Below are 21,838 nucleotides of genomic sequence, written 5' to 3' on the forward strand. Positions count from 1 at the left end.
ACGCAAATGCAGCTCATCCATAGTAATCATCAACCTATCACCACCACCAATTGAAACGTTATAATTATTTTTATATTTTTATCAATAAAATCGATGATAGTCTAGGACCAAGATGTTAATAAGATCTAATTATAAGAGATACTATACAATTAACTCTCTTTTTCTAGCAAGAGATGGTCTCAAGAAGACACACGATCTAAACTCGATGTTACCATGTCAAAGGCCACATTTATTTGACTTGTAATGAATCGAAGCCACAATATGGATTGAGAGCTTTCTAACTGGAAAGAGTCGACATACAATCAGAATGAAATAATTAAAATACAAACATTTCCAGTGCATACAAATTGCTATAGAACTCTGCTGCAACCAATTACATTGAGAGAGCGACGTAAGATAATACAAAATTACATCACAATGACATGAAAAGAAATGGCCAATGGAGAGAAAAGGAACACGCCGAGACAACATTGGAGGGCAGCTCAATGTTCGTTCTTCACGCGTGCTTTTAGGATTCCAGGTTTAGGAGGGGAAGTTGTCATTCTAACCATGGAACTCGGCCTTGATGGTTGCCAAGTATGATACTGATGCATGCCGATCATGCTAGAACAGTCACCGCCACTGGAACTAGGCTCCAGAGCACCATCATGCTGCTCTCTTTCACAGAATCCCATTGCCTTGAGCACGTATGAGTCATCGTGTAGCTCAAAGGGCGTGCTGCATTTAATAATTTGAAACAAAAAGTCAGTAAAGGAGAGAATGTGGGGCGTGTGCAGGGGGTCGATGCCGCAGTCATTGGAAAAGATAAGGTAATATAGCAAAATCTTGAGTATCAACGGATCTCCTCTTTATAACTTGTGAATGACCATGAAAATCTAGGCGTATGAAATCTAGGTGAATGACCATGAAAATCACTGCTAAATAACAAAGAATAACACCATGAAAAATTCCAAAAGATAAACCTATATTGTTACCTGTTAAAATCAAAATGCACCAATTGCATATCTTCTGAAATTTCCACTTCTACTGTTGCATGTGGCCGAGTCTGTTTCCCAACCGACAGAAAAGAAACATTAAATTCAAATTATAGATTAGCTCAGTTTATGCCTTGATTGTACGTGCAATAAATAAATAGAGAAAATGTCTGGTGCTTGTCAAATACTAGATCCTCATGTTCAAAAGTACAACATTCTTTTTCCGTTATTGAGCTCTGTGTAAAACATCTCTAGTTAAAGTAAGAACACATTCTTTTTGTTTTGTTTCTAGTGAAATCTTTTTTAAAGCATTGAAATATCAAAACTGTTTTGTATGTGGAATCCACAAAGCTTCCTCACCAATTTGCCTCTGTTGCTTGGTTGTATACTGGCATCCTTCTAAAAAGATGCTAGCTTAATAGGCCAGTTGACCCATCTGGTTTTTTGTCCCAAGTATAAGCACATCAGAATAAACAGTTCAATAATTGTTATACCCGGATCAGCTCACAAATTATCATGTCAACATTTAAATATTCATCTATCAAAACAATTTGCCAATTAATGATTCAATTTCTACGAGTGTTTTATATATCGTTGCACTAGCCACTCAAACTGATATGCAACAAGGAAAAGGATTGCAAAATTTTGTACCTGGACCAAGATAAAAGGTAAAGCAACACCGCCTGATGGAACATGTTCTGAACCATGTAGCTGTTCATTCCGTTGGACCAAACTTTGGAGACCTATGAACTGGGAGAAAGATAGGGAAAAAAAAACTCTCCTAATCAACAAAAAACAATTCAGACATTACTAAGTTAAAAGTACATAGAAATTATAAGTTCTAAAAATTTTCCACTAGAATTACTTCCCAAACTGACATAACAACTCAAACCAGGCAGAAGGAATTTTGCCACCTAAAGATCTTTTTAGAAAAGCTAAAAAAATTTCTTCACCATTAATAATGGATGAAGTTGCAATAATAGAGCCATTTCTCCCTTTGTGGTCGTGGTCCATACCAAAATTTTGACCACAATCCTCTATTGTCTTATGGTCATTCATTTGATGTTTAATTATATTCAACTTCCCTGCTCCTGAACCAGAATGGAGGGTTGAATCTAGAAGGTATGGATTAAATATTTTAAGTTTATTGCAGTTTTATGGATGATTAAGACCACTGTTGAATTTAAGATCAGGATGCTCAATCTCTGAATCAGGAAGCTTGATCTTTAGACCATGGAATGTAGAAATTTGTTGGTTCCATAACATAAGGAAAAAAAATCTATACCGTTAAACTGGGAGGACTATATTTCTGAATAAGCTACACTCAGTCGGAAAATATTAGCATCTCTGAGCAATTGGAAGCACATATTAGGATGTCGGACGGTTAATCATGAATAAAGAATTACAATAACTAATGGTTCACTGTCCTACAAAGATTCCAGAGCATGTAATCCAGTTGATCCAGAGCCAAATAACTAGTATAATATCTTTTACAAGAGGGATCAGTTGGCTGTCATCAACAAACTTTCTGTTAGTTTTCCAATATAAGGAAGCTTTCATCAGATGTTGCTTTCCCAGGCTTAGCATTGATTCTTCCTATCAGAGCATGTCAAATTAATACCAACCATTACCTAGCTCTCTAATGCCCTCAGCTGCTCTTCTTTTAGGTTCCTAAAAAGTAAGTAATCTTGGTTGAACTGCAGGTAGCTGGTTCAGATCAACCAAATGTCTTGTTCTCATACTTCTTGCTACATGAGTCATCATTCATGCAGTCACAAAAGCTTTGATGTGCCAAAAGAACCCTTTCTTACGCTTGTTTTCTATATGTAATAAGAACATCGACATCTTCTCTTGTTGAAATCTTCTTATTCACCTCTCTTTTCCTGTTTGCATTGTGTAGCAAAATAGCTGTGGAGGAAGGGGGACAATGCATGCGCCAGTTGGCCTCTTTCAGTAATCTGCTCTAGTATGTCCCAGACTTTTAATCCAACTATGGTGGTTGCTGATCTTTGTTCTGATCCATAAGCTCAAAAGGTCATTTTCAAATTTCTTTTTCAATCTAAACATTCTTTTTATTGGACAGATCTATTAATATTATTATTCAGATACATGTCGAAATGGTTTTGTCAAAAGTCAACCAGCAAATCATTAGTTGATAAAATAAATTCAGCTTGTCACTCATTCAGTTTACTATGGATCAACTAACTACTAACACTTATTCAGCTCCTATCATCTCACCCGTATTTTCTTTCTTGAATGAACAGGAATATTATTTTTTGGGTACCAAAAAATGAGGTGCATTTATTTTCTTTACCATCCCTAAGCAACTCTTGAACAAAGTAAACAAACTCATTGGGGTACATGGAAGAAACCAACTTTACCCTGAACAGGATGATTTGTTGGTATCAAAATGTGAGGTTCATTTATTTTCTTTATTGTTTCTAAACAACTACTGAACAAACTCAAACAACTAAGATGTACATACAGAATGATGGCCCAAGATGATGCATGTTTCAGATCAGTTACTGATGGTCACTATCTGAAGATATAAGCACAATTTCCAGACAGAAATATTGCCTAACACAAATAATATTACTGTGGACAGGTAATCTTACTTGATTTTGCAATTCCTGCAAATATGCAGTTTTCTTTTCAATCCTATTCTTCAATCCAATCTGTTCTGCCTGTGATGAATATACTCATCATTAGAAGACTTAAAGCCATTTCAGAAGACTGCAGCGTATGCTGAAAACACTCCAAATTGAATCCAAGAAGATAAAATCACAGGACAGATGCAAACCTTCAATTCTTCAACATCATTTAAACTAGTACGAGGTAAACCTTTCCACTGTATCTCTTTTTTATCTTTAGAAATAATATCCATTGCCATGAGGACATTCAGTGCATCATATACCCTCCGCCGTATGTTTTTCTCTTCATACTGTTGCTGAACCAATGACATAATGCTTAGCAAGATTAAACAACACTACCAAATGTACAATCTTCCATGGGCCAGTCCATACGTTAGCTACCTGATCTTGAGATCCCGGATTATTATTGGGATCAGTAAATTCAGTTACAAGTTCATCTGCAACCTGAAAAAGAAGTTTAAAAAAAAAATGAGGTTTGAAGGATTTAAGTTTAACAAGTATAGTGTAGCTCAGCAAAGCATTCTAAGAAAGCTAATTTGCACGTAGCTAATAATCACTATACCATCATTCACATCAAAAGGCAGGTCTGCATATATCAAATACTATAGCAAAGGCAGCAGTTGCAAACAGTTGCACTGCACCTACCTGATTGTGCCAAAGAACATCAACTTTTGCCAAAACAATATCTGAGCCAAAGAGACCCATACAGCTAATATCACAAGATAGAACAGAACCAAAGATACATTGTTCCACCATGCATGACTGAAATCCCTCGACTCTTTTTTTTCCCTTTTTTACAAAGGGTAAGTGGCGAAGACGAAAATTTCACAGATTAATTTATTTCTCTAACATAACAATTGAAGAAATATTAAGAGCATTAGTTGAAAATGATTTAGTGAAGAAATTATTTTGAATTTTGTGTTTGATATTAATGAAAGTTCTTAAATTTTATAACAAAATATGAAAAATAAATTGTTGAAATATCCTACAAGCTATAGGTAAGAGATTTTCCATTATATCATCATGAGAAAAACAGATAAATAAAATATTGATGCCTAGCCATTTTAATGATTACCGAAAGAAACAAACTTTTATAAGAAAACTAATGGAACTCACTAAAAAATTATAAGTTATTCAAGCAATAGTGTTCTAGAAGCATAGTACCTAGGTCATCATACTTAGGTCACTAGATTACATTTTTATTGAGAAAGTTGAAGATCTATAGCCACATTTATGTGGCTAATGGGGTCCCTTCTTTTAGCAAGACAGCTGCGATGATTCCCATGCAACCAAGGATGCAGATGCAAAATCATTTCCCAAAACTGTTGCCCTTGAGACGACGCTTGATGTCGTTGAGCCAATGGCCCTGCACCTTCATCGATAGTCTCCTAATGACCGTCGATAGGGTTCTTAGAGAGAGTGATCCAGGAGAACGGAAAGGAGATTGAAGTTTTAGAGACAACAATCCAGGAGATGGAGGCACAAGACACGATGATCTAGGAACATAGGAAGGCGCAACAACTCGAAAATGGTTCTGCATCGGCATCCTTGGCTATGTGGATATGATCCTAGGTGACGCTTCTAAGGCTACAAATCTTTAACTTTGTCAATGAAAATGAAAATGTGATCTGGTGACCTAGGTTTGATGACCTAAAGTTGATAATTTCTTAATAAAGTTGACATAATTGTTAAACTTGATAATTTCTTAATAAGTTCCATAAATTTTTATTTCTTTCGGTAATCATTAAGATAGTTGGTTGTCAACATTTTGTTTTTCTATTCTTATTATGATGAAATGATGGATAATCCCTCACTTGTAGAATATTTCAAATTGTATTTCTCGTAGTTAGTTAGAAAAATTAAGAACATATAAAGTTCAGAAAACTTTCTTCACTAAATCAGTTCCAACTAATGCTATTAATAACTCTTAATTGTTAATATTAACTTCTATTAAGCAAAGAGATAAAATTCACATTACTAAGCAAAGAAGTAGTGTTCTTAGTATTTATTGATATGAAATTAGTTTGTATTTGCTAATTCACTGAATTTTGACCGTTGCTTGCTTTAATTTACCTATTTATTTATTTTAGGTTAAAGTTTATTTTAGCCCCTATGGTTTTGGCCATGGACCTCTTAAGCCCTTATGGTTTACTCACGTCTAAAATAACCCCTACATTTAAAAAAAAGTAACATATAAATCCCTCCCGTCAAGTCTAAGTTAATAGACATTAAATTATGCTTACATGACATGTTAACTCACAATAAACCATTAATATAATTACACATAAAATTTAAGTTTAAAATAGAAACTGAGCCCTCCATCAATGGCAGGAGGAGGCATTGTCATGGAAACAACCACCAACAGCAGAGCCAAGCCGCTGCTGCCTAGTAGGGCGTCGTACGCACACAGTCTCTCCCGCGCTGACGATGAGCTCAGGAACATCCGATCCTGCTTCACGTGGATGTGCATTGACCAATCTGACGCTAGGCACGCAGTGGTCTCCTGGTCCCTCTTCCTCCTCCTAGGCATCTTCGTTCCCACCGCCTCCTACTTTGTCTTCTCTTACGCCCCCACCCACCCCGCCTATGACGTGGTGGTCTAGCTCTCCCTCACCTCGGCCCCTCCTACCTCTGCCTCTCCGCCTTCATCCGTTGCTTCCTCTTCCTCGACAAGCTGGTCGAGGAGAGCGAGTGGGTGAAGGAGGGCTACATAGACCAACTTAACCACTCCTTCTGCCTGCTCTTCGTCTTCGTGATGTCATACTTCGCGGGGGACGTGGCTTACAAGGTATGGTGGCACTCGTCGAGATCGGAGCGGGTGTCGTTCGTGGTGGTGGGCGACATGGTGCCATACGCCGTGGAGCTAACGAGCTAGATCTACCGGATGTCACTTGCCAACTCCAGGGCGCATGCCACAATGTCACCCACCATGGTGTTGCCAACCACTGCGAATGACACTCACTCCGATCCCGACGAGTACCACCATACCTTGTAAGCCACCTCCCTCGCGAAGCAGTAAAGGTTGGAGAGGCCAGAGGCAGAGGCGAGGGAGAACTGGAACATCACGTCGTAGGAGTAGCAAGTGGAGGCGCAGAAGAGGACGAAGTGGAAGGCGATGGGGATGAAAACGCCCATGAGGAGGAAGAAGGACCAAGAGACCACTATGTGCCTAGTGTCGGATTGGTCGACGCACATCAACCTGAGACAAGACCGGAAGCTCCTGAACTCGTCATCAACGTAGGAGAGGCTGTGTGCGTACGCTAGGCAACAACAACTTGATGCTGTTGCTGCTGGTCGCTTCCACGATGACGCCTCCTCCCGCCATTGATGGTGGTCTCAATTTTTTTTCTTAAACTTAAATTACACGTGTCATTATATTAATGATTTATTGTAAGTCAACATGCCATGTAAGCATACTCTAACGTCTGTTAACTCAAACTTGACGAGAGAGGCTTATATGCTAAATTTTTTAAAATTTAGGGGTTATTTTATACACGAGTAAACCATAAGGGCTTAAAAGGTCATGGCTAAAGCTACAAGGGTTAAAATGAACTTTAACCCATTTATTTTTCATCAAAATTATTGAAACTATATCCTTTGATAACGTAGTCTGTGAGAAGGTGGAAAGCAATGTATGAAACACTTATTATAAAGTACAAGTTATTTATTGAAAGTTCAATGAATATTAATTATTTTATTTTTTTAAGTTTAATTAGTCATGCTGATCGATAAACAAATACCTATAATGAGATAACATATTTGTTTTTTGTGTGAACTCCAAGAAGTGTCTCTACATCCAAAATCTACCTTATTTAAAATTTTATCTATGGCTTAATCCACAAAAACCTCAAGCTATTTAACATAATAAAAAACAACTCACAACAATGGACAATCATCTGTCACTCAAAAAATAAAATAGTCTAACTAAGTAAATTAAAGATCTTTATTTATCAATTAAAATAACTAATTGAACTTGAAAAATAAAATAACTTATACTCAATGAGCTTTCATTAAATAATGAAATAACTTATACCTCATTATAAGTGGTTCTTCCCTTGCTTTCCACCTTCTCACAAACTAAATAGATCAAAGGGCATAGTTTCAATATAAATAAATAAATAAAAGCAAACACAAACTCATTTCACATCAACAAATACTAAGAACAACACAGCATCACTCGTAAGGTATCCCAAAGTTTCAACACTCATTTCATATCATCTTCTTGAGATTGAATTAGGAAAAGAATAGATATTAAGTATATAGAGTAAGGATTTCCATTTACCTTTCATGCTAAACTGTCGGAGTCCCCTACCACTTTTATCACCTCCAACCGCTCGTGCACCCCTCTTTTTCTTTTTACCACTGTTTGAATCATTATATCATCAAACTCATTGGTAATCACAAGGAAACAAATTTTCTTATGATAATTCCATGCTCATGTTAACAGGTCTACTATAATTATCAATTTGTAACAGCTATTGTGAATCCATGAGGGCATAGTTCAGATAACTCATTATCTTCTAACAACATCTAGGAAGCATAGACATAGACATAGGATGGACATGCCAATACTGCAAATCTTATTTAAGGCATGATAGGGAAAATACATTGCAGTTAATACATGCATATTCTCATAGGTTAGTTTGATTTCATGTTTTGCATGATATAAGCAATATATGATCATCATATGTGAAACATAGAAAAAGGAAAACAACCATTCACATAAGTAGCAAATGTTCAACATTGTACTTCAAAACATACATATGACTTGAAGGAGTAAGCCAAAAGTCTAAACTTCCATGTTCCAAATATTAACAGATTTTGAAACCTTACATCAATGGTTGGTTGTCTTGCATATATATTGTACATCAACATATATAAGTGTACATGGTCAAAGAACACAAATATGTTCTGAATTATCTGACACATGTTGGAAAGTGTCTAACAACTGTCGTTGTCTAACTTGGGCAGGACGAGGACATGGTGAGCATTTTGAACTGTCCATTCTTCATAGAACAACAACATTCTTTCATGAAGGATACCAAAGTGTTTTAATAAGAAAAGGCAAAATTTTAAATAACAAACCTCAAGACTCTTGTTTCAGACACTCTATTCCAAATAAAGAAACTAAATCCTAGACATCTGAGATCTTCACATCCACAATCTTCTCTAGTATCAAAGCAAATGGACATTGTGTTCCGTCTAATCTCCTAATGCAAAATGCATAAATGGATACAAAAAGAATATATGGTATTTTTATACGATAGGGATGAGCACACCCATGTAGAATCATATCAATCAAGCATAATTTTAGACCCCAACCTGATAAAACTCGCACGATACGCACTCAACCACCACGCCCCTAACCGCGGCATCATGATCTCTCATTACTCCAACCCACTAGTCCGAAAAAACTGTTCGTCGACACAAACAATTCCAAGCAGGAACAACGAATTAAAAACGAAATTGACCCCTCACCTGACGGCCCCCACGGGCGTTCCCTCGTCGCCCCCATGGATATCGAGGTGGTTCAGCCTGACCAAGGCGCTCTCACTGGCGGGATTCGTCTCCGTCGGCTCACTCCGGCTGGAAGGCGAACCCGCACTGCCGCTGGTGGAGGCCGAGTGACCGCCGGAGAAGGCTGGCGCACCCAGGGAGGAGCGGCCGCCGGAGGGGGCCATGCGGAAGCTCGCCGTCCTCTTGCTCCCCTCGTCCATCTCCGCGATCGCAGGCGAGCAGGAGATCGCGGGAGGGGTTCGGGGAACGGATGGACAAAGCGGGAGAAACCCTAACAACGAGACAGGGGAAGATCGAAAAAGATGGGGGCGTTGTATGCTTATGACCGGGTGGGAGGCAGTTTCCGAAAGGTCGCGCACCGGAGGTGATGCTACCGCGAGCGGGTTATTAACATCTTTTGACTGACTCGTGGAGCATTCGAGTGGGAACCAGAATAAACGGTCTCTTAACCCTGACACGCCTATATCCCAATCTCAAAACGAACGGTCGAGATCATGTAATGGTCGGAAGTGCAGGATTGGATAAGGGTATCATTAGGATAAGCGTCTTTTGGTGGGATGTTCGCAAACAGGGGACAGCTTGTCAAGGAACGAGTTGCCTCGGGCCTAAACCGTATGCATACCGAGTTTGACCGAACCAGCGCTCGGTCAAGATCTCAGTTAGGTTAATACTGTCCATTTATTCCCCTAATATAAAATCGTTTAAGTTAATACTAATGTATAATGCTCCCAATCTATTTTCTTGGACTTTTCATGCTTTAACATATAAAGGAAAAATGGAAGAAAAGCGAGAAAATTTATTTTTGTGATTTTTCTTTGTTATATTTAGTTAACATCTTATTCATGTTTCTTATTACTGAATGGATGGACATATAGCTGAAGAATAGCCTACTAGTCAAAAATATTCATAAGCCACTTGCTGTTCTTACTTGGAAAGTTATATATTCCAACTATGTCAAGATAATCCTGTTCAATCTCTTTGAAGCAACCCAAAACCTAAAAAAAAGGAAAACTGGAATAAATTTGTACAACAATTTATCAAAAAAGATTATTGATGTGTGTTCAGGTAATTGTCAAATAGTTAGATAAAACTTGTATAGATTATCTAATAAGAAACATTAACCACATATTGACACTGAGGAAGCAAAACATGACACTGAAGAGTATTGACAGTAACTCTACATGAGATGATAAAGAAGAAGCCGCAGAAGGCCAGACAAGGCATCCATGCTTCATATATTTGAAAAGAATACAATAGAACACAGTAGATGTGAATACTTTGTAACATGAGTCACAAAGAAGATTGATTACAAACAATTTTTTACATGTAAAACTGATGGTTAAATTAGAAACAGATGCAAAGACAAGGAAGCAGGCAAAAAAGTCACATGACATCCCTTGCAAGCCTCAGTGGCTCATCACTTGAATGCACAAAATCAATGTTTGGTCGCTTTATGAGGTGATGATCTGCATCTTCCTCATCACTGTCCTCGATTGATGACGAAGAAAATGAATCGAAGTCATCTTCTGAAATATAATATAGTTTTCTTTAGAAAAATGATAGTTGATAATACAACATGGAAAAAGAAAGCTAATTTCAATTTGATCCATGCACCCCACATGAAACATAAATTTCAAGGACATTGCTTTAGTTGGTATTTCTGAGTAAACTATTAATTCACACTCTTTCTTGCATGATGACACATTAAATTAACACAGATGAAACTTGAAAAATGATAGTAAAACAGTGGAATGATACGGAGAAGAAAAAGAACAATATGTAAATCTGGAATTGTACTTCACTAGAATTTTTCTAGTTGTTAGTCTTAAGTTCATAACTTTATGCTTCTTAAGGTAGGGAAAACCAAATCAAAAGTTTTCAAACATGGCTGTTTCAAAGTACCAGCATTGAAAAAAAAAAAGCCTTTGTTTTTCGTTTGTAGGTCAGAGTGAGGTATTTGGCACATGAGAATGTTTAGCAGTCATGGACAGCATGTCCAAGAAATAAGAATGACCAAATAAGTAAGTTCAAGTTCTTTGTTTAGCAATAAAAATTATTCTCTATGGTCAGACTATAAAAAAAAATACTTAATTGAATTTATATGTCAAAATATTCAGAAGTTTATAACATTCATATCCACAAGATGAATCTACCTTAAAGTAATGAGAAACATAAGATATTTACCTCAAAAACTTAAAATGAGATCATTCTGAGCCAACATTTAGGTGGCACCAGTTGGTAATAGAAAAGTACAAGTAATATAAATGAATAGTTAATCACTGCAAACTTTTTTGAAAGATTAGTGTATTTGAAAGACCCTAATAGACTAACATATTATTGTTGTTCTCTTGAACTTGTTTTTTGCTATTTTGTGTATTGAAATTGCCCCATTCTCAAACTGGTCATAAGGACTTGATGATTATTGCATAAATAGTTGCAACAAAAAAGAAAACCAAACTACGAAACACGCAATGATTCAAACTCACCAAAACAAGTTGGATGAGTTGGTAATTGTCCGACTGCTGAAACCCGAATATTTTCTGGGATAATACAGCGAAAGAATGATCCTGAAACTTCCCAATCCCCAAATGAATCAATACCTACATATTTCCATGGAACCAGGGAGCATGTTTTGAAATAGATACTAACCTAATCTGGCAAGTCTATTCACCCATCCAGGAATAGACTTTCCGGTCAAATGCATGCAAACTTCATCTGTGAAATGATTGCAGTTTTTTATGATCAAATTGTAGGTGTCACCATGATATTTCCCCGCAAGGTCTTCAATAAGTATGCGGAACTCTGAGCGAGACATATCAGTGGTACCCAGCCACACAGAACGTCTGAAGATAAAACCAGGACAGCTTTTCGGTTCCACCTCAAAGACTCCGCTAGACGGGTAATCATGTGCTCCAAATCCATACTCCTGTCCATGAACTACATGCAAAAGTATAATGAGCAAGCTATGGAAACAGAGAGCAGGATTAAACCAACATGCTATGAGACAATATCAAGCAGGACTTACAGGAAGATATAGGGCAAAAACTTGTTTATTAGAACTTTTACCATCAAGAAAAATTCGGAACTATAGTATCCACCATACTGATTAATTAATACAAGGGTCAAATAGGTTAGTTCAAAAATATAGACAGAATTCTATTAAATTACGAGTCCATACCTGACTAGATGCCATTATAAAACCAAAAGAGTTCCATGTATATCATGAGGGATAGAGAAGAAACCGAGATAGGGAACAAATAGAGCATATTGGTACCAAGATGATTGCACTAAGATTCTATTCAACAAAGTAACAAAAGCACAAGGTTTGCTCGGAGTTCCAAACAAATGGCAGTAAAAACACCAGAAACAATTACTGTGGACTTGGAAAGAATTTGCAGTGATCGTTGAGCAAAGAGTACTAACGAACCAACTCGATAGGCAGATCAGATGTCCAAGTCAACCAAGGCCCAATTTTTCAACGAGAACATAAATATCAATTCCGACAAATTGATAGATTTGATCAGTTTTCTTAGGGACAGTAAACCAACTAAATAATTTCATGGTTCCTAATTACTTAGATAATAGTTAAGCTATGCATTTACTTTGTATCAAAAAAAGCTTTTGATCCAAAGCTTTGTGATGAATACTTATTAGGATCTCCCTAGAAAATTGTTGAAACTAAAGAATAAACAACTGTGTGATGAATGCTTCTTTCCTTTAACATTCATCAAACATCTTTGTTTGCTAAAACAGCATTAATTGAACATATTTTATAACCAGGAAGTACTTCTAGGTCAATTTAGCAGAGTCGCAAACATTCACAGCGCGACAGGGAAGCAGGAAATATTTGTACAATTGGCATTGCATGAATTAAACGATGAAAGAAATGAATCGAACCGAATGATATCCTAATTCCTAAACTCCGACGAGATCTTGCGGGGATGATGACGCACCTTCGATCCCAGAGTGGAAGACTCCGAGCCCAAACCAGTACAGGTATTTGTTTATCGGTGTGAGATCATAAACATTCAAGTAGAGATGCGTCCTCCCGCACCCGTCTCTGCCCCCGTTGCGCAGACCCTTCTCGGAAGGAGATCCTGACAGCATGTTTATCCGACTCGGCAAACCAACGTTAGGAACCCTAATTCCACATCTCCGACGCCTCAATTCGACGTCCCGGTTCCCAGAACCACGAAATTAGAGAGAGAGAGAGAGAGAGAGGCTTCCGGGTTGGATTGGACAACAAGGAGGAGGAGAAGATGGGAGAGTAAAGGGGTCCGAACTGGGTTCCAACGTTCCCTGCCTTGATCCCCTGGCGCGATAATGGCAGGGAACAGCCTTTCGCCCTGTCTCATTGCAACAACTATGGTTCCAACGTGGCGATAGATGATCTAAATAAGCAGAACTCTGTTCCCTGCCTCGGGTGCGACAGGGGACACTTTCACTTCGTCCGGCCGGGCTCCCACGGAATCGGATTTCGGCGGATTAAAGGATTCGATGGCACCGCGATCAGAACGACGGACGATGGATCATATTCTCCCACGTGGACCGTTCACGCTGCGGGACCCACTCGTAGAATCTAACTAAACCTACCGAGTACTCTTACGATCACCCTAAAACTCATCTAATCAATCAAGCCCAATGTGTTACATCGGGCCGAGCCGAGCCGCATCAGCCCTGACCTCTCGACCTTGCAGGGCCTCCTGGCCGCCGGTTCGACCCGCCCGCGCCGCAGGCTCCATGTCACGCCGGACCGAACCGCGGGTCTGGTTCGGATTGGCACCCGGGCCTAACCGAACCAGACCGAGTCCACCCAGCGCTCTGGCTGAGGACAGAGTCCCAATGCGACCAAACTCAAATCCTTTGTTTCAGTTCAATTTCATTTCGTTTTTTCCTCTTTGCAGAAAGCTTATAAATCGCAGACTAATAGTTTCAAACTTGAATTTTTTGTCAGAATAAAGATTTAAAACATGCAACTATTATAAATACAATATTAAATAATCTAAACATATTTGTGAAGAATTAAATTCAAAGTATATTTTTCATGAATAAAAAATCCTGATAAATTCATATTTCGGAATTAAAAAAAATTATATAGATCATGATAATTCGAACATAACTTTATGAAATGATAATATGTCAAAAGAGGAGTAATCCTCTCGATTCGATATTGGTTCATACGACTGAGATGGCGTTCGCTCGTCCACGGTTCCCCTATAACTTGCTGGCCAAAGTCTATCTGGGCTCAAGAGTTGTGGCAGAGGAGGAGCAACTGAAGAGAGAAGAGGAGGAAAATGGAAGTTGAGGTGGCCATGGCTTAGTGTTCTGTAGAAGAAACGAAGAGAGAGGAGAGAAGAAGAGTAAAAGATGGGTCGGTTTTTATAATATGTTGATTTGGAGTGTGTTTATCCTAAGATAAAAAATTATCAGAGTGCTTCACACGCACAAAGAAACACTTTTCTCGTTGCTGTGTGGGATGACAGCAATGGTCAACTATTGCTAAATAACATTGTCAAAGTTAGCATATAATATATATAGTGACACTACAGATTCATGAATCTAATATATTTCATATTCTGTAGTTTTTGCTGCAAAAGTCACCTCCTTCTCAGGCTTTAAGAAAATAATAATAATATACAGTTGCGTTTTCTTGTTCACAGATTGAATCGAAAGCCTTGACATCCTCCTCCCCATCGCGTAATCTAGAAATAGAACAGTCAAAGCATCTGTGCCTTTTTGTTGTTCTCTTCTCCATTATGATTTCATGCCATACTTTGCTGCCATCGGCTAGCTTCCTTTATGAGGCAGTTGGGAGAGGATGAAGACAAGGGAAAGGAGACAGTGGGATATTGGATCTATGGGAACAAGTCAAATCCTACAGACTGTGGCTCCAATGCAACCACTTAATCTTCAGACTCTAGTGAAAGAATTCTAAAGGCTACTGCATTAACTCTGAGGAGATACATATATGTTTCCACAATGAAGAAAAGGGAACTCGGTGTTATCAACCCACTCTCTTTAGGTGGCATCATGGCATGGTCAGTGCAGGCGCTAGGAGCAGGTAGAATATGAATGCATTGCTCTTGCACAAACAGATGAGCTACTTGTTACTGTAGAGAAATCAAAGGGAATCCTTCAAGAAAATAATACAAGTTGCCATTTGAGCTATTTGCATCCTTCAGATTTGCTTGTGAAGAATCCAGATATGAAACCAATGAGCTTGTGGATTCAACATGTGAATTCAATCTTAACATTTTGGTTGGATTGGAGTTGGATACAGAATTTAGATATCCTCATACTCAATTTTCGAATCAAAATTTGGACATCAAGCTCTCAAATCTCTCATTCACCAAGATAATAGCTGGTTTCAATCAACCAAAAGAAGGAAAAAATGAAAAGCAAATTAGAAATAGAATACTACCACAAGCATAATTCCATTTGAGTGTATTTTAAGATGAAACTGTGCATGGCGTATAGGAAAATGAATAATGGATTCCAATCTAACATTTTTCTTGTATCCTCCAAGCTACAGTAGTAGATGATGTACACAAGAACAACAACACTATGTAACCTGCCGTGATACCTCGACAAGCATGCTTATGTTTACATCCTTGTCAGACCATGCTATGTATCGTTTTGTTCTCCTTTGATTACTCTCTCTTTGTACGTCTTCTTTCCCGCTCCCAAGCAACGTGAAGCATCGCAGCGTTTGACCTGTCAACTCTCAGATCACCAGGAGCTGCGCGAACCCCAGTGGTGGATGCGGAGATAGCGGCGACAGCGGCGGCACGTTGAACAGCCCCTCCGTGTCCGCCTCCTCGCCGCCCCACACGCTGCTCCAGCTCGACGGCGACAAGGGGACGCACCCTGGCTCCACAACCTCAGACTCCGGCGAGCTCTCCTTCTTGATCCCTCTCGCCGGTACCGCCGTCTCTCTCTTTCTCTTTCCGGCCTCAGGCGGCGCAGGAGGAGCGGTGGCCCAGCGGCCGGAGCACCCGACCTCGTTGGGGAAGTTGAGGATGGCCTTGCGGCCGCGAATCCGGTAGGCGGCGCGGTCGTACGCCCGGGCGGCGTCCACGGCGGTGTCGAAGGTCCCGAGCCAGACCCTGGACCCCCGACGGTTGGGATCGCGGATCTCCGCCGCGAACTTGCCCCACGGCCGCCGCCGGACCCCGCGGTACCGCCTCCCGTCGCCCCGGTTCGCCGTGGGCGGCACATCAGCCCAGTCGAGCTGGCGCGCAAGGGGGAGGGCGACGGTGAGGGAAGGTCGGGCGAAGGGGATCGGCGGGGGCAGGACGGATGACGGGGGAGTGGGCGGGAGGTCGGCGAGGAGGTGGTCGCGGATGAGGTCGAGGGTGGGGTCCCTGCCGCGGCCGTTCGACGCCGCCATGAGTCGGATAGAGGATGAGAAGACAAGAGCGAGAGGCTGGTGATGGCGGTGGAAGATAGGTGGGTGGAAGAGCAGTCGTCGTCGTTACTTATAGATCGCCAATTACAAGGCCATGGTGCTTCCTCGAAGCCGCACGGCGGGAGTCCATCCGTGGATTCGGAGTGGCCGGGGTCGTTGCTCGGTCTCATACAATGTCGTGTCGACGCCGGGAAAGCGAAGTGCGAATCGAAAAGGTACGCTAAGGCGACGTCTGCGCGCCCATAGAACGCCCGCCGCCACGTCCTCCAGTCGCGGCCGAAGTCGTACCAAATTGATCAAAAAAGAAAATATAATTCCGATACCCAACCGAAAATTATTTATAAAATAGGGGAAATTAAATTAATTTGGCGGCAATTAATTGTTATTCTAAGCAACCCCACTATGTTTGCATGGGTTCTCCTCAATCATGCAACGTTTGAAGAGCATGCGTTCACATACACTTTCCATTTACTCCACCGACTGCACAAAGCACATGCATCAAATGAAGTGTATGCGTTCACAACACGGTTGACTTTGTTGATCTTCACAACAATAAATGAGTGCCCACGTAATCTCACTGCTTCAACGTAGTCAATGGATTTGGTTCGGCGCATTCAATTTAACTGCATCGAGCTAAGAGAGCCGTCAAAGCTTTCGTCTCCTCCGCTTCATACCTGCGGCGACGTTTGACGGTGGAAGAGTCGAGCAAAGCTGAGGAGGGCTTGACTCGTCGCCGGGTCAGACTCATCTCTGCATCGCAACCACCGTGCGACTCGGCATCGTGTTTGCTAATCCTTCATCTTATTGCCTAAATGATCCCATAGTTCTATCATTTCCCCATTGTTCTCTCTTCCATCATCTTCCTTCCTTGTTTCATGTCCATGGTCCATAGTACCCACAGGGCTACTCACCTATGCAACTTGCAGACTGTCGACAAGAATACTATCGTTTGGCTACCACTACCTCAGATTGAGATCTCCAATCCCCCATTAGAGAGAGTGTCCACCCAATTCGAGAGGAAAAAGCCATTTTGGATAAGACCAAGGCTGTAAATATCCACTTTCCTACTCTCTCTTCATCTTCATCATATTTTATGCCCATCATTTGTTACCAAAACGATTTAACGTAATATATGTTATTATCATGACAGCATATGCTTGAATTCACCATATGAATTTATTGAACAACGTCTCTTGTTTCGCTCTGTAAAGCCATCTCCCGCTCCCGCCACATCCCAACACCAGAAGCAGAGGAAGTCTCGCCTGCAACCACGCGCGCCCAGATGTGTAGCCCCGAGTCCGAGCTCGCCCTCCTAGACTCCATCCGCCGCCATCTACCCGGCGACCCCGAACCTGGCCCCTACCACTCCTGCTTCCCCGCGCCGGCCTGCCACCGGAGCTGCAGCTTTGGACGCCTCGTCGCCGACCAGTGGTCCGACGGCCTCCCCTTCCGCCTCGACGACCCCGACGATATGGTCGTCTACGACGCCCTCGCCGACGCCTTCCGCCACGGATGGACGCCCTCTTCGGCCGTACCCGTCGACGTTGGCGAGACCCTGGCGGTGAGTGCGGCGCCGGCTCCGGGGAGGCAGTACCGGGGGGTGCGGCGCCGGCCGTGGGGGAAGTTCGCGGCGGAGATACGGGACCCGGCCAGGAACGGGGCCAGGGTGTGGCTGGGGACGTTCGGCTCCGCGGAGGACGCCGCCCTCGCCTACGACCGCGCCGCCTTCAGGATGCGCGGCTCCCGCGCGCTGCTCAACTACCCACTGCGGGTCGGGTCGGCGGAGGCCGCGCCGGACTCTATCACTCCTCCTCTCCTGATAACTCTCCCTCAGAAAAGGCCTCATCCAAGAGGAGGAAGAAAGGGGCGGCGGCGGCCATCATAACGTCGTCTTCTCCAGCTTCGTCCCTCGGTTCGGTTCCGGTATCAGTTAAGGCACATGTCGGCAATCTATTGGTGAGCTAAGAAGATGGCAATAGTGGAAGGATGTGTGGATGAAGCCTCATGGATATGTGTTCTTTGCGAAGTAGAATAAACGCGAATGCCATGAGTCGATGGCTGTGTTTGATTTGCTGTTCATTGTTCTTTCTTTCTCTTTTTCCGTGCAAAAACATTATAGCAAATCAACCATCTTTGTTCATCAATTTTAGATTTTTAGTGTCATCATGTTTGATCTTAATACCAGTAAATAGCATTGTGATCTTATCCATGTTCCCTTTGTTCTGTCAAGTAACATCCAACAAGTGGTGGATATGCGATCCAAAGTTCAGAGAAGCCAGGGGACAAGAGCTCCCCTGGCCACTGATCAGATCCGCCCATGCAACAAATGGATTCCAGCATACCAAGACAAGAACCAGCATGTTGGATATGGTAAAGAGATGACATGCTATCAGCTCTGGTCTGTGTGCTTTCCTCTCCTCTCTTCCCAAGTGAGTTAGTGAAAGGCTTCGATTTTGATACTGTGGCACATCAGCTGGCCCACAAACAACTCGAGATTGTTGTTGACCAAAGGATAGCAGCATAAACTTTGCTTTTGATGTCGCACAACTTCATCATCTTAATCATGATTTTTCTAGCTCAGAAACAATTCAAAATTTTTGTGCTGATTTGGAGAAACATTATCTTAAGCCACTTGGATTTGAACACTGTGTAACCTTAGAACAGCTCCTAAGAGAGTAGCAGCATGTGCAGTATTTGGCCTACAAGAGGCAATTAGATAATAATCTTGTCAATACTGCTGCCTCAAGAACTGAGTAGAGCCCACACTGAGATATAGTTCTATAATCATCCTAAGTTACCAGATTTCAGATAGTAATCTTGTCAACACTGCCTCAAGATCTGAGTAGAGCCCACCCTGAGATATAGTACTATAATCATCCTAAGATACCAGATTTCTTTCTTATCCAGACCACATCTTATGGTAGGAACCTATAGCTTCTGCAGTAGCCATTCATGCTACTGTAGTACTTGGCAACTTGGATGTAACAGCTATCCCACCCTAGCAAAAGAACAATGCTTCGATGAGATTTCCATTCCATGGTCAGCACTGGAACAATGGGCAGAAGTAGCTTGGGTCAAAGAAGATGGACATGGTCCCAAGTCTTGAACTGCAGGTTCCATGTTTATCTTCCCTTTCTGAGCATGGCCAGTTTAGGCAGACGAGGGAGAAGGGCAAGAATGCACAAGTCTTGTGTGGGATTTTGTGACCTCAGACCTTGATACTAAGATCTTCTTTGAAGCTCCATGAAGAAGACTCGGAGTTTTCTTATGTTATGGCACATGATATTGTCGAGGCGGAAGAAAGCAAATCAATCACTGTAACAGAAGGCTTGACCGTAGCAGAGCTCCGATGTCGCCGTCCTCGTCACCTCTTATCACACCGAATGGTGCAGACCATGTTGTCCATCATTCAAGTTGGGCCAGTTCGGATCCGGGTTACTCTTGATCCGGATCCGATAAATATTGCGGCTGCCACCTTTATCCAAATCGAGCATGCAAATCTTACGTGGCAGCGAGGGAAGTGGGAGTCAACGTCCACGATCGAACAGAGTCAAAGAAAGATCAGCCTCCAAGTCCCGACTGCCACCATTATGTGCAAGCATGCATCGAGCACTGACACGGCACCTCTTTTGGTGGATCACTTCTCATGAGACTGCGACAGCGGCAGCATGCGTCACCACCACGACCTCAAGATATGGATCACATCCATCCCCAATTCCCCCATCCCAGGGCTAGCTGAGGCAGGATGCGTCCGGACACTGTGAGCGGAGAAGCATCAGGAAGAAACACGGGAAGAGCCAGATGAATTGCCTTCATCTCTAACCTGATAAGGTGGCGGTGGTGGAAGTTTGACGATGGAATACATCGACATGCAAAATATCCAAACATTCGGTGTCATATGGATTCACACATCCACCTATAAATACCACACCATGGCACACACAGGAAGTAAGCAGGCAACTTCAGATGGCCATCCTCTTCCTCTTCTTCCTGCTTGCTTTCCCGTTCTCGGTTTCCTCCTTCCCGGGTAAGATGGAAGGTGCAGCCGACGCGGACACGCCCCCCGACGCCGGGGGTGGTGGTGGTGCTCATGGTGGCGGCAGCGGCTCCGGGCCCGGTGGCAGCTGGGACTACAGCTGGGCGTGGGGGTCCAGCCCCGGGAAGGGGTGGGGATATGGCTCCGGCCATAGCCAAACTCCGGGGGGGAACGGGGAGGGTTCCGGGTATGGATTCGGGTACGGGACTGGATCGGGATCAGGATCAGGATCGTCATCCGGCTACGGCTACGGCGCCGGCAGCAGCAGCAGCGGCAGCGGCAGCGAGGGCGAGCCGGAGAGAGGAGCGTACGGCTATGGCGCCGGCTCTGGAGGACAGGGTGGCGGCTATGGTGCAGGCGGTGGCGGTAGCGACGGCGGTTGGAGCTTCCGCGGCGGCCGGCCGCCGCAGTACTGGGATCACAACTGTTGTTAGGGACCTATGTCCTGAGAATGCAAGAACGTTTCCTTCTTCATCAGATGCTCTGATTGTTGTGTCATATATATATATATATATATATATATATAATCTAGTTAAGAAAGAAGGACGATTGAGTTGGACAGCCCTGACAAGTGTTGACCAGCAGTGTATGTTCCGATGGAGATAGCAACATGCACTAACAATAAGCAAAGTGGGAGGAAAGAGGGTTCGTTAAATGAGAAGCATGCTGTCTATATGTGAAGACATGTTGTTGTTCGTAGAGGAGCAAGTCAACGCCATCTCATTTGTTGTTGACTTGTGAGAGCCACTTAATTAATGATTGGTCCACAAACCCAGCAAAAAACCTGCTAATTAGAAACTATTCTAATTATTTTATGTATCTTAATCACTCAGTTTACAAAAGCACAACCTCACAAAAGAAAATTCTTCAGGATAAATGTTAACAAACTAGAAAGTATTGCATAATACTTGGTATAATCTTGCAGCAAATTATTTTGGGAGTATTAGACTTTAAGTGATAGAATCCGTCTCATATCTCATTTTAAGCATTGGCACGGCTCAAAATTAATATATTCACATCCAAATGGTGCAAGGCACATGTCTTGTATGAATGACAAAGATGTTGTAATTAAAGACTTTTCTTGTTTATAAGAAATTGATATATCGAGTCATTCTAAGAACGAGGCAATTTTCTAATAAGCTAGCACGTTAAAGTATAAATAATGCATGCATATGCATCTCTCTTCTCTCTCTCTATTTACATATGTAACTCTTCTTACGAACAATTAATTTGGGCTAATTATATATTATCT

The 21,838-nt window shown here is 41.8% G+C and overlaps 5 protein-coding genes across 13 annotated transcripts; 2 read left to right on the forward strand and 3 right to left on the reverse strand.

Annotated features, from left to right (window-relative positions):
* Positions 1–244: 244 nt before the first annotated feature.
* Positions 245–9,740, reverse strand: LOC135638785 (transcription factor-like protein DPB). Of its 5 annotated transcripts, none has more exons than XM_065152182.1 (9): positions 9,104–9,740; positions 7,908–7,987; positions 7,659–7,702; positions 3,998–4,069; positions 3,775–3,915; positions 3,590–3,658; positions 1,626–1,724; positions 975–1,045; positions 245–717 (listed from the first exon to the last, which is right to left on the reverse strand). In XM_065152182.1, exons 1-9 carry the CDS (start codon positions 9,340–9,342, stop codon positions 483–485), a joined length of 1,050 nt encoding a protein of 349 aa, XP_065008254.1. In that variant the 5' UTR covers positions 9,343–9,740; the 3' UTR covers positions 245–482. The 5 variants fall into 5 exon arrangements, with proteins under 5 accessions (XP_065008254.1, XP_065008256.1, XP_065008253.1 ...); XM_065152184.1 differs by having other exon boundaries at positions 4,007–4,069; positions 9,104–9,735; XM_065152181.1 differs by having other exon boundaries at positions 3,775–3,921; positions 9,104–9,733.
* Positions 9,741–10,329: 589 nt separating this feature from the next.
* LOC135638786 (deSI-like protein At4g17486) lies at positions 10,330–13,402 on the reverse strand. Of its 5 annotated transcripts, none has more exons than XM_065152189.1 (4): positions 13,096–13,402; positions 11,792–12,079; positions 11,629–11,709; positions 10,330–10,665 (listed from the first exon to the last, which is right to left on the reverse strand). In XM_065152189.1, the coding sequence occupies exons 1-4, from the start codon at positions 13,247–13,249 to the stop codon at positions 10,526–10,528; spliced, it is 663 nt and encodes a 220-aa protein (XP_065008261.1). In that variant the 5' UTR covers positions 13,250–13,402; the 3' UTR covers positions 10,330–10,525. The 5 variants fall into 5 exon arrangements, with proteins under 5 accessions (XP_065008261.1, XP_065008259.1, XP_065008260.1 ...); XM_065152187.1 differs by having other exon boundaries at positions 11,629–11,715; XM_065152188.1 differs by having other exon boundaries at positions 10,330–10,668; positions 13,096–13,401.
* Positions 13,403–15,631: 2,229 nt separating this feature from the next.
* LOC103984466 (ethylene-responsive transcription factor 5) lies at positions 15,632–16,691 on the reverse strand. Its single transcript, XM_009401963.3, has one exon. The coding sequence runs from the start codon at positions 16,530–16,532 to the stop codon at positions 15,867–15,869; it is 666 nt and encodes a 221-aa protein (XP_009400238.3). The 5' UTR covers positions 16,533–16,691; the 3' UTR covers positions 15,632–15,866.
* Positions 16,692–17,236: 545 nt separating this feature from the next.
* On the forward strand, positions 17,237–18,694 carry LOC135638787 (ethylene-responsive transcription factor 1A-like). The gene has a single exon (XM_065152191.1). The coding sequence runs from the start codon at positions 17,833–17,835 to the stop codon at positions 18,433–18,435; it is 603 nt and encodes a 200-aa protein (XP_065008263.1). The 5' UTR covers positions 17,237–17,832; the 3' UTR covers positions 18,436–18,694.
* A 1,617-nt stretch (positions 18,695–20,311) lies between these two features.
* On the forward strand, positions 20,312–21,147 carry LOC135638788 (putative glycine-rich cell wall structural protein 1). The gene has a single exon (XM_065152192.1). The coding sequence runs from the start codon at positions 20,517–20,519 to the stop codon at positions 21,018–21,020; it is 504 nt and encodes a 167-aa protein (XP_065008264.1). The 5' UTR covers positions 20,312–20,516; the 3' UTR covers positions 21,021–21,147.
* Positions 21,148–21,838: the final 691 nt, after the last annotated feature.

The sequence above is a fragment of the Musa acuminata genome, chromosome BXJ3-5 (genome assembly GCF_036884655.1).
Source record: "Musa acuminata AAA Group cultivar baxijiao chromosome BXJ3-5, Cavendish_Baxijiao_AAA, whole genome shotgun sequence".
NCBI lineage: Eukaryota > Viridiplantae > Streptophyta > Magnoliopsida > Zingiberales > Musaceae > Musa > Musa acuminata.